This window comes from Embiotoca jacksoni, unplaced genomic scaffold, assembly GCF_022577435.1.
Source record: "Embiotoca jacksoni isolate LCO1_2020_lvr unplaced genomic scaffold, fEmbJac1.0.p SCAF_22, whole genome shotgun sequence".
In the NCBI taxonomy this organism is placed as follows: domain Eukaryota; kingdom Metazoa; phylum Chordata; class Actinopteri; family Embiotocidae; genus Embiotoca; species Embiotoca jacksoni.
Window position 1 is genome coordinate 3,480,001 of NW_027185363.1, and position 12,500 is coordinate 3,492,500.

Consider the following 12,500-nt stretch of genomic DNA (forward strand, 5'->3'; position numbering starts at 1 on the left):
TTTTCTGTGGGTCACAAGGACACTTTAACGGTGTGATTCACCACTTTGTTTGGTGAGAAATGTTGACTGTTGTTTCATTCAATGCGTGCGGTTTAAAAATTCATGTGGGATAAAGTAATATTATTTCAACTTGGAAAGGAAGGGCTGAAATTGGGGTAAATATGAATGCATGGGAGTTTAAACTCACAGTAACAGTATAGCTGTATCTTAAGATAACCAGGCCTCTCTGCACCTTAGTCAGAGTCATACGGTTAAATTGGGCTACTGTAGACACATCCTAAAATATATATTTTCGTAGACCCTCTCCAATTCACCTCCCATGCAAAGGGGTATGACATGATACCCTGAACTATAATTTGAATTGAGAAGGTGGGCTACATTTAGCTTAAGGGTTAGAATTATAATCAATGGTTATGTTGAGGTTACAGTCTCCAGGAAATTAACAAAAATTAATGTAAAGATGTGGCACAGTGACTTAATGATTAGGACGGCATCTAAGTAAAGGCTTTACAGTGAATGTTGCATTTATCTCATTGTGGTTCTTACAAGACGAAGACATGATCTTTTATTGGAAATGTTACTTTGTTCATAACGTTTTAGTTTAAAAGTTGTCTACCTGATTTCAAATGATCACTATAATGGGCTCCAGCCCTGCCATGATCTATAACTGGACATTTATTTGCTTTCTTGTCACTAAACTGTAACATTAAATTAAAACATGAGCTCCTGGGACGACATCACCTGGTGACAAAATTTGTTCTCATTAATGTATAACTTTAAAACTAAATCAAGAAGGTCTGCGTTGCTTACAGCTTTGGGTTTTACGTGAGTTTACACACTATAAATTTATGTTTTTCCTTGCACTACATATCCAGACATGAACATTGTGCCGTACTGTCCGCTGTTGTGTGTGTGTGTGTGTGTGAGTGTGTACGAGGTTTGGTTTAGATGTGGATATGCATGTGCATGACAGCAACTTCAAAAGACTAAGGTATCAGATTCAGACATGGGCTGCTTTTCCTTGGCTGACAAACGAGGAGCTGTTGTGTGGGAAGCGAAGGAATTTACAGCATCTACCTTTCATCTACACAGGTGGGCCTGTGTGTACCAACGTGTGTGTGTGTGTGTGTGTGTGTGTGTGTGTGTGTGTATCTGTATATGAGGAAGCCAGGAGGTGTGTGTGTGTGTGTGTGTGTGTATCTGTATATGAGGAAGCCAGGAGGTGTGTGTGTGTGTGTGTGTGTGTGTATCTGTATATGAGGAAGCCAGGAGGTGTGTGTGTGTGTGTGTGTGTGTGTGTGTGTGTGTGTGTGTGTGTGTGTGTGTGTGTGTGTGTGTGTGTATCTGTATATGAGGAAGCCAGGAGGTGTGTGTGTGTGTGTGTGTGTGTGTGTGTGTGTGTGTGTGTGTGTGTGTGTGTGTGTATCTGTATATGAGGAAGCCAGGAGGTGTGTGTGTGTGTGTGTGTGTGTGTGTGTGTGTGTGTGTAAGTATGTGGCTTGTTTTGTGTTTAGATTTTTAAGAATGTGTTGTGCACATGAGCATAGTGATACGCCTGAATGTGAGTTTGTATGCATATTTGTGTGTGTGTGTGTGTGTGTGTGTGTGTGTGTGTGTGTGTGTGCGCACACAGTGGCGGAGATTTAGACGGACGAGTCACAACAATGATTCAGGCAGCTGGTGATCCCAGTCACTCTCCAGGTGGTTCAGCGCTCCAGTTCAGTGCTTCTTAAAGTTTAGCCATTGTTCATGAAGGAAACGTTTTACACAGCCTGTCTAACAGGAACACACATACAGCCAAATGTATGTTTATAAAAAATTAAAAAAAATACCCATTAATAAACAGACAGGCACGTAAACTCGGTAAGGGAACACATTTTAGGGGATTAAATCCTAACCCAGGTTTGTGTGTCTCAGTGGGAGTCAGATGACTGACAGGAAGGAGAGGGTAAAGAAATCCTTGCTCATTCTGAAAACACACATCTTAGGCACAATGAAATAAGAGTTTTCTTTTCTAAATATGTTCCATCAAAACTATTATAACAGGATAAAAGGATACTTCACTTCTATGAATCTCACATTAGTAAAAAATGTCATGCTATCCTTCAACAAAATGGCAGATTTATTTTTCTTGGAGACAAGGAGCGGTGGTGTGTAGTTTGTTCTCAAAGTGAAGGTAAAGGAAATGCCACAGGGTCAATGTAGTTTTAGGCAGCATGAAAGCACTCTTTCAGTTGAAATCCTATTAGAACCTTACAACAGTATAGAGAAGAACCCAACAATTCAACAATTCCCTATACGTGGAAAAACTTTTACCAGGAAGACCCCGACAGAACCAGGCCCAGAGGTGAGCGGCCATCTTTCTCGAACGGTTGGCGTGAAAGGAGAGCAGACAGAGAAAAGAGCAGCATGGAAAGACCACAAACTGTAACTTTAGATCAGAAACATGCAGCTCTGTGAACAGAGGTACCTGCAGAAAATGAGAGACAAGGCACAAAGTTAATGGCATTCAATAACAGCATATCCATTCTGCCTTTTGTTTGAATGTTTTATTGTTGTAAGTAAAGAAAATTAGAAAAATGTTTCGCCTCTGGCAAAAATTTGAATGTGTGAATTCGATTTTCATGGAAACTTTTCACATCACGAGTTCAGCTTTAGCCAAAATATGACCCATGCAACTTATAAGGTACAGTTCCATAATTTAGTTTTTATTCATCAGAGGATTCATGTAGTCAGTGCTATTTTCAGAAATGAATGACATTCAGAGAGTAAATAGATTTTTAATGAAATTACAACAATCTGATGGACCCTGCTGCTTAGAATACACTTCTCAGTTACTCCCCGAAGTCTGTTTATTATGTTGAAGGAAAATAGTTCTGCTTTTTCGCAATTAATGAGGATTAGGGGCCCTAATTAAAGTCAGTATTTCTCTTGATTTTAACATTTAACTTAGATTTACGCTTATAAAATAGTCACTTCAAAATTTTTGAATTACAATACCAAACATTATCAAACCTTTTGTTTGACACCCCAACAATGCATCTTGATAGTAAAGTGGGCCCATTTCAAGAGTATATTTAACCAGCAAACAGTTACTTTGTGAGTTAGCTCATCTGCCTCGCTGATAACAGTACTGAGCCTTTATCTCTTTGCAGGGTCACAGGCAAACACACACACACACACACACGAAAACACTGGAGCAGACCAAGGTACCACTTTTTCATTCAATTTATTTTGTTAGTTAAATTTCTATAGCAGGTGAGGGAACATAACGGTCACACAAGGGTTTTCTTGAGCATAGTTTTCAGAAGTCACAGTGTTTCAGACATGGACAGGAACATTTTAAAACTGCTAATAAAGAAGGAAGGGCCAAGAGGAAACTTAAACACAAGGTGACACATCTCTACACACCTTCTCCTTCATGGTCCTCCAACTGCCCCCTTTTGCTCCACACACACACACAAAAAAAAGGGCTCTGCTCTAAAGTGTAGTCAACCCCTCCCTCCCATGACACCTCCCCGCCCGCCCCACCCTCCTCCCCGCCCCCTTTAATCCCAAAATGCAAACAAAACAAAACAATAAAACAAAAGCAAACTCAGCAACAAATAGATATATTTATATATAATATATATTTACTCTTTAAAAATAGAACTTCAGTCTAGATACTAACATCTGTACAAACTACAAAAATAAAAATTTTATATAAATAATTTATATGGCATGACATTAACAATTTTTTTGAAATAAACTACAAACCAATGCAGGAGCTCCCCCCTCGACCCCCGTCCCTATAAAACTCCTTCCCCATATCTGACAACACCTCCTGGCTGTCTACGGTCGGATCAAAATGTAAATGGTGCTTTGCTCGTTTTGCTTAATTATTCACAACTGCAGTAGCTACTTGACTCTTCTTTCATATTTACAAAAAAAAAGAAAGAAAACAAGCTGCCACTTTTAAAATGACATTTAAAAAATCTGCAAGTGTTTCCCTGCAACTTAACCTGGCAGTGACGAGACCAATACTGAACAAAAACAACAACAACGCTGTAGAGCAAAATTCTAAGAATGAAAGAAAATGCAATGTGGCATATATGAGGTTTATATCAACACAAAGAGTGAAAAATAAGAAAGTGAGTCAGAGCAGGTTGAAGCATTAAAAAGACCGGTTTACATCATGTAATAATTGCACATGGTCACAACAACATGATCATGTTACAACCCTAAAGCAGCCAGCAAAGAAAAAAGGAGAAAGTAATCAAATAAAATCACTCCCTTTGCATTGGATTTCATTATTCCCTTTCAAAAAAAAAGAATACAAGAAGGTAAACGACACTTCTGTCACAAACACAAAGTGACAAAATCACACGCCACCCACTGTAGAGCTTACAAAAACTGCAGAGGAAAAACAAAAAGATATCACAGCTCCTTCAAGTAGTTTAAAACTGCAGAGGTCATTGGGACACAGATTTAACATGAATTAGGTGGGACCCTGCTGGCAAGATGGCCGGCTGATCAGCCATTTTTGATAGATAATTGAGAAACATCCGTCTACTGCTACCTCTGGACAAACATTCTGTGTCTGGATGAGAGAAAACAGATGAAAATCTATGTACACCAAAGTGAGAACATAATACTGAGCTCTGAATGCTGTGATAACAAGACAAGGGGGACACATTGAAGGCACGGCGGTTTCTACTGAAAACAGTATCTGCTGTGTGATTCTCTGACTTGTTACAGTGCACACTGGCAGAGAATGTGTGTACAACAGAGAGTGAGTCAGATGCAGAATATCTCACAGTACAACACTGTGTAAGTTAGTTCCTTGTAAAAGAGGGGGAAGAAGGGGTACTGCATTATTTAAGGCAAATTGCTTAAAATTATTTTGAAGTGTAGCAGCAAAAAAAGGAACAGTACAAATAGAAATAAAACACTGAGCATGTATGTTCAATAGCCTAATATCTTAATAACATCTCAATTTCTGTGAAAACATATAGTACATTTCTTATTCTATACAATGTGGAGAGAAAAATCACCCACCCCACATGAAAATAATCTTTTACATCTGAACTTTTACACAAGAGTATACCCAAGTTATACAGTACTCTTTTAAATAGCTTCCCTCTTTTTTAGTATTAAAATATATACTCATAGATTTATATAATTTTTAAAACAAGTCTTTTTTTTTTTCTTCTTAATATGTCTTTGAAGTAAAATCCTCTCTTCTTTTGCGTGAAGTCTATTTACAGTTGAGAGTTCAAGATGTGACGCCATGTGCACATCAAGGTGCTCTGGGAAGTGACCAGAGACTCGAAGTTAGAGGCCACGGCGTGTGAGAGAATCTAGCAATCTTTGGATGCCTGAATCCTCAGCCCACCTGCAGCAGACAGAAGACAGGAAAGGATTAAACATTAGCAAAAATTGTATTTCAATTAAAATTTTTAAAAACGGTCTCACTGTCTATCGTGAAACATCGTTTAATGTAGGTCAAAGACAATTCCGGTGCGAAACTTTACTCGCCTTGTGTCTTGCCGAGCTGGTACTCTGTCTGGCCCTGTGTTGCTTCCAAGTCCTGGAGCTCTAGAGAGTCTCTCTTACATGAAGACAAGTTTGTTTTGTCACCACAAGTCCTATTAGCAGCCTCGAAACAGTCCGACTCACTGTCCGTGTCAAAACCTTCATGCATGTAGCCTTGGTATGCCGCCCCCGGCAAGGTCGGATGCACCTCCACTGTCACGGAGGCTGTGGCTGTAACCATGGTAACAGGTCCCACAGCGGAGCCTTGTGTCGGCAGGGTAGAGTTGCTGTGGCTATAGCTGGGCCCTTTAATCCTGTTTGGCTGAGGCCGTCTGCCGTTCTGCAGCCTGGGGCCGCTCTGACAAGTCCTCCCAGAGAAGTGAACTCTGTCGCTGGGTAAGTGTTGGCCGGGCTGAGCCTGAAGTCTCTGGAGGCCCTTCTGCTGCTCCCGCTTGTTTGCATCCCAGCATGTAACCTGAGAGCCAAGAGGTGACTGTGCATTGTGGGAGGATTCACTTAAATGTTCAATCTTCCCACCAGGGGCTGGTGCATTTTCTCTGAATGGCTTCACCACCTGCAACAAACAAATGTTTATGAATTATTTTCAGAAAAGTACGTAAATGTAAAGAACACATAAAAGCTCCAGGTCAGGTTATCGTATCAGTGCGGTCATGCAGCGCACCGTGAGTTTGGGGAAGCTGGGGTTCTTGCTGGCCTCCAGAAGAATATGAGATGTTGCAGGTGGAACGCTGGTGTGTGATGCGAGGTAAGCACTGCGGTCACAGTATTTATAATCCTCCTCGCCAATCCCTGATGTGGTGGTCAACTCAGAGTAATACTCTGAGTCTGATGACTCTGAAAATGCTTGTTGATGAGAAGACCGTGGGTTGTGGTGGCCTGTGTAGTACCCGTGGTGGGTCATTGGTGGAGGCAGTGGGGGCTCTGGGGAAGGTGTGGGCAGGCAGCTAGTGTTGTCAACCGGTGTGACCTCAGCCGGAGGGCCCATCATGGAGAGGAGGACTGGGAGGAGAACCAAGCCGTTCAGCACCCCCAAAACAGTCAGGATGGCGAGCACAGCGAAGAAATACCTGAAGGGTGGAGAGACACGGGATGTTAGTTTGGATCGTCTCACATCCACCAGCCTGTTGCTTGCAACAGCTAGATAACACAAACATGAATTGGAAAGTGATGTGCACACAGTTACACACCCCTTTAATCTTGCTTTCTTTTGCATATTGAGGTTTATCGGGATTGGGCAAACTCACGACACATTTGACATACATCTTAATTTGATCAATTTCTTCTGTTCAAATTTCATATGGACACACGTACACACATGGATGACTCCAAACACACACATAGTTGGCACATGAGGAAGGGAAGTAGCTCAGGAGAAGAAGTCAGGGAAAGCCCAGTGTTTGTGTATCAAAGGCAGGGAGGGGGGGGGCAAATGTGATTCCCCACTCAGTCCAACAAAAACACGCTTTGATGCCTCCACTGCTGCTGGTACAAGACTTTCTCTCGCTCTGTTTTTCGCTCACACCGTGCGCATGTGTGAGTGCGTTTTGTGTGTGTGTGTGTGTGTGTGTGTGTGTGTGTGTGTGTGTGTGTGTGTGTGTGTGTGTGTGCATCTCAGTGGAGCTCCGAGGAGGCCAGGGGTGGAGGCAGGCCACAAGAAAGAGCTCCCCAAGAAAATTAGAGAGGACTCCACTTAAACACTAACAGAAAGCAGAGCGAGAGAGAGACAGTGAGATGCTAACCACCAGCCAGACTTAAAGAGGTAAAACAAAGAGGGAGGAAAAAATGATTGTTGGTATGAAGGGAAAAAAAAAAAAGCCAACAAGGACAGGGATAATAGCTGCACAGTGTTATGGAAACATGCTTCTCTCTGAATGGACTACTACAGTTATTATTACTACTACTTCAACTACTTGGACAAAGGTCAATCTTCAGGAAAACGTTTGTGGTCCCGTCCCCCCACCCCCACCCCCACCCCCTCCACCAACACACACACACACACACACACACACACACACACACACACACACACACACACACACACACACACACACACATTCAGACGCACACTCTGTTTGACATGTTTTCCTTTTGCCTCTCCAACCGCAGTCCTTGTTTTCTTCCTTTATCAGAGGCATAAAGCGTATCATTGTAACCAGTTTTGACAAAACACTTCAGGGAGATACTTTCTGTTTTTTTGCTGTCTACTCAAACCTTGACAACCATTAAACCACATGCAGATATTTAATCAGCGTGCTTTATAGAATTAAAGCGCGCTCACATGCGAACGCTGAAATCACAAATAGGTTATTATTGTTTTTATGGCATACATTTGGCCTCCACTTTCGAGCTTAGTTGCTTATTTTACTCCAAAATCACTCCATAGCTCTTTTACATGGTGGAAAAACAAGGGTAAGAAAGGACGAGCGAGAGAGTGAGACCTCCAACAGCGTCTCACTGTTAGGAATTCTGTTGTTTATATAAACTGTAATCTTTTCCATTCGTTGTCAGGCCTGGGGAGTCGTGTGTGTATGTGTCTGTGAGAAAGAGACCGTTAAGTGTTTACATGCGTGTACATATGTGAGTTTCTCCTTGTGTGTCTGTGTGCACCCGAATGTGGCCCACCTGCATGTGCATGCATGCTGCGTAAATGTGTGTGTGTGTGTGTGTGTGTGTGTGTGTGTGTGTGCGTGTGCGTGTGTGTGTGTGTGTTAGAGAGGACTGTGAGCAGAGTTGAATTAGGTTTTCGCTGTTTATTCAGTGCATTACAAGGCCAGGAGATGTTTACAGCAGTATATTTATGCTACTCTCCAGCTAGCCAGCTTTGGCTTGCCCCATTCACCCAACCACAGCTACAGCTAAACAAGACCTCCAACAGAGACTAGACCCCTCTGTCTCGCTTTCTCACACTGTCCCCTAAAAATGATCTCTCACATAGCAATGTGAGGAGAGAATAAAAACAAGATGCTGAAAATTCAGTCCTATTTATTCTCAGATTTTCTTTTCTTCTGCATATTGACACCTCTTTTTCCGCACAGTCCAACATTGTGGAGGAGCCAGTCAATATTCATAGATCTTCCCACCCACAGGGACCTCATATCCTTTCAATAAAGCCACCCTCAGAGTTCTTCTTCTCTTCCCTCTGCCTCTGTCTCTGTGTCTGCAGAAAAAAAACGGTGCTTTTTATGTCATGGAGGCCTTTTGCAGTCTGTGAGCTCAAGGTTGTGGTTTCGGGTTTGGGCCGAGACCACATTTGCCTGAAAAACATGGAGCTATTCGCCTTTTTTCCACTCTGACCATGAAACAGTGGTAGAAAACACATGCACCAATATGAGAGCACATACACACACACACACACAATTACATTCAACCATGAGGACACACAGACACACACAGAGGGGGGGAATGATGTCTGTTGGTGGGCTACAGACCATCTGACTGGCTGAACAGTTCAAATTTAGCTCCACTTTTTATTACGGCATCCAACATGGAAGGGGAGAATGCCAAACGGATGACAGGAATTTTTACAGATTTCCTCGTGTGTGTGTGAAAGACGGAGTGAGAGAGTGGGAGAGAGACACCACCCAGTGGGCAGCACAGCACTTCCATGTTTACAAGCAGCTGCTACACACCCTTGATGTTTTCCCCATTTGTTGCTCTCTGAGGTTGGGGATTGGGGAGACGGATGTGTGTGTGCTGAGAGTGACAGAACCAGATGCATATTTGTCACTGTTGTGTGTGTGTGTGTGTTTGTGTGTGTGTACATAAATGGGGGTATAACATTTCCACCTGCATGAAGCCCTGAGCCGCCACAAGGCTTCCTCCAGCACCCAAGTGAGGCTAGCCAAATGGCTCCACACACACACACGCACGCACGCACGCACACACACACACACACACACACACACACACGAACGCACACACACACGAACGCACACACGAACGCACACACACACACACACACACACACACACACACACACACATACACACACACACACACACACACACACACACACCATCAGTGTAAAACCAAACCAGTGAATCTTCTTAAGGTAAAATATGACTTCTGGAAGGGTGTAGACTCCATTGCTGTCCTTTCACTCTCACATACAACAGCACAAAGTCAGCAAGACTTCTCAAATGCACATACAATGCTGCACACACACACACACACACACACACACACACACACACACACACACATAGTGTCTCACCTCATGATGAAGTCAAACTCGGACCCTGCCAGCATGAGAACACCCAGCAGTGTGGAGATCGCTCCGTCAACCACCGGTGCAAACATGTGCTCCAGTGCCACTGCCGATCGCTTGTTTCTGTTGCCAATTGCTGTCAGGAAGCCCTGCGGCAGATGGGGGGAAGGTGGGAAAGAGAAATGAGTTGGAAATATTGCCGATCACACAGAACTTGTGCTTGCGGTGAGGCTTGGCAAGCTCAGGAATTCCTGCATTTGGTTTTGTTGAGGATTACTACGCAACCCTCCAAGACTGTACACTGTGCTAGAAAAGCAAGTCTGCCAGCGCGATCAAGGAAGCCAAAAATTTTCCAGTAAATCTTTAATCACACTTATTTTACCTTAATCACTTTCCGTTTAAGAAAAGAAGCCTCAAGAGTCTCTGCTTTACACTGATTTTAAAACAACTAAACAATTTTCCTGTCAAAAAATACAATACAATCAGAGCTGGTGAAATGTATTTGATCCCTGCGACATCAGATCAGAAGCATCGGGTTTCAAGTAAAGTAGGTGTTGCTGCTCAGTGCCCCTAACAGTTAATCCATGTGCGTGTGCTCGTGTTTTGTGCCGTGTGTGTTGACTTACCAGTGCGATGTGAACAGTAAACTCCACTCCGATGCCCACCGAGGCGATCAGGATGACCACAGGAATGGCGCTCAGCTTGATGCCAATCAAACCCATGATGCCAAACAACTCCACCGTCATCATGGCCAAGATAAACACCTGAAAGGCACACATGGAAATTAAATGTTACCAACTGCTGTGCAGGGAAAAAAATAAATGCTCCAACAGAAAATAATTAAGAAACAGTAAGATAATAAGGAAACATTCAGCTAACTAATATCATAACATTCACAGAAATTTAACCAAGAAATATTCTGATGTCGTTCTTTTGTGGCTGAGTTGAGCCCTTTTGCTTCTTCACCTCACAATCTTTGACCCAGTGCTCAACATCTCAACCACATGGGATCAAGTTTCCCACCCTCAGGCTAACACCATCCCCTTCTCCCTTCCGTCTTCCTGCCTTGTCGCTCTCCTCTTCCTTCCCAGGGGTGCACAAAATGATTGACAGCATCTAAGACAACAAGAGTGTGGCCACTCCGTCACTGCCATCACAAAACAAATTCTTGTTTTTCACAAGATAGCAGCGTGTGTTGCTTGTTTTATTGTTTCCGACATTTTAATACAACAGCTCAGTAACGCAGTGCCTCAGTTTGCTAATGCCTCAATAGTAAATGTGTGGTGTTACTGTAAACTGCAATACAAATAGCAACAACTGGCCTTAGAAAAAGAGGAGGAGAAAACGGTTCCTGGCCAATGGGCGCTTTTGATCCCAGCGGGGGCTTTGAGCTGGGCCACGGTTAAATTGGAAATGATAAAAGCTGTTTTACTGCTCGACCACATACAGGCCGGCTGAAACCTTCACAGGTTGGCTGATGCTTAGAGACCATACATGCATGTAGCTGTGCCTCTCAGTCTGAAGAGATTGTGTTTCTGTCTCAATCAATGCTGCTACTTAAATTAAACACATTCCATCTGAAACTGGCTCTGTTGTTGCGCTACAGGCCGCCAATGGGGATTTGCAGATGCATGTTTGTGTGTGTGTGTGTGTGTGTGTGTGTGTGTGTGTGTGTGTGTGTGTGTTTGGAGCCTTTAAGGACCACCGGTCCCACCAGCTTGTGTGTGAAATGTTTTCCAACTGTTGAACACTCAGATTGTCTCATTCTCTCCCGCTCTCACACACACACACACACACACACACACACACACACACACACACACACACACACACACACACACACACACACACACACACACACAAACACAAACACAAATATCCCTGATGGATGGGTTGAGCAGGCCAAGGTCGCAACTGGGCAGATCTGTCCTGTCCCCAAGTCTCTCCCTCTCCCTCTGACAAAAGCAGTGAGGGAGCTGGAGGTAGAGGCTTCAGGAGGGCAAAGCCTTTCTTGCTCCTTTGCATTTCCTTTTCTAAGGCTGGCCGAGCCTACATTAGAATGACAAAGGTCCCTGTGTGTGTGTGTGTGTGTGTGTGTGTGTGTGTGTGTGTGTGTGTGTGTGTGCGCGTGTGTGTGCATACTGGCCCTCCGCAGAGAAAAAGGGGCCCCCTAGACAGCGTTATTGAGCTATGCCGAGAAGGGTGAGAAGAAAGAGAGGAGGGAGGAACGGACAAATGATGCTGAGGTAGTATGAGGTGGGAAAAGTTGGAAAGAAATGGGAAACGACAGAAAAGAGGAAGGATAGGATGAGGAAGAGGTTCACATGATGAAGAGCTGTAAAGTGAGCGGATTGTTGACTCACAATGATGCCAGCGGTCCAGGGGTTGAGCAGGAGAATTGCACACACCAGGAAGGAGCAGGCCAGCACCACACTGATTGCCAGCAGGAACCAGTGTCTGAGGCCAATGTACTGCTCCCAGAACAGGAAGGGGTATCCGTTCGGGTAGTTGAACACACCCTTGCGGCTGAACTCGTCACAGATGGCCCGCACGCTCTCGATGGCTTCTACGAAGTCGCTGGCCTGGCGAAGGCCGTTCAGGTAGAAGGGAAACTGAGCGAACTCCAGGGGTTCTGCAGCTGGGACTGCGAGAGAGGACGAAAAGAAGGTAAGGTTTGCAAGGCATTTTCAGGAGTATCCCCTCTGGCTAAAATGACATGTAAAAGATAAGACACTCACTGCGCAGATTTTCTCCCGTC

The 12,500-nt window shown here is 43.8% G+C and overlaps 1 protein-coding gene across 1 annotated transcript in view; it reads right to left on the reverse strand.

Annotated features, from left to right (window-relative positions):
• Window positions 1–3,552: 3,552 nt before the first annotated feature.
• Window positions 3,553–12,500, reverse strand: part of ptch2 (patched 2) — a 29,996-nt gene continuing 21,048 nt past the window's right edge. Inside the window, exons 17-23 of the mRNA XM_069157306.1 lie at window positions 12,481–12,500; window positions 12,106–12,386; window positions 10,369–10,506; window positions 9,749–9,891; window positions 6,197–6,602; window positions 5,518–6,088; window positions 3,553–5,374 (exon numbers count right to left, since the gene is read on the reverse strand). The exon at window positions 12,481–12,500 is cut by the window's right edge and continues 161 nt beyond it. Of these exons, the coding sequence (XP_069013407.1) occupies window positions 5,340–5,374; window positions 5,518–6,088; window positions 6,197–6,602; window positions 9,749–9,891; window positions 10,369–10,506; window positions 12,106–12,386; window positions 12,481–12,500 (1,594 nt within the window). The 3' untranslated portion in view covers window positions 3,553–5,339. The remainder of the gene's footprint in view (window positions 5,375–5,517; window positions 6,089–6,196; window positions 6,603–9,748; window positions 9,892–10,368; window positions 10,507–12,105; window positions 12,387–12,480) is intronic.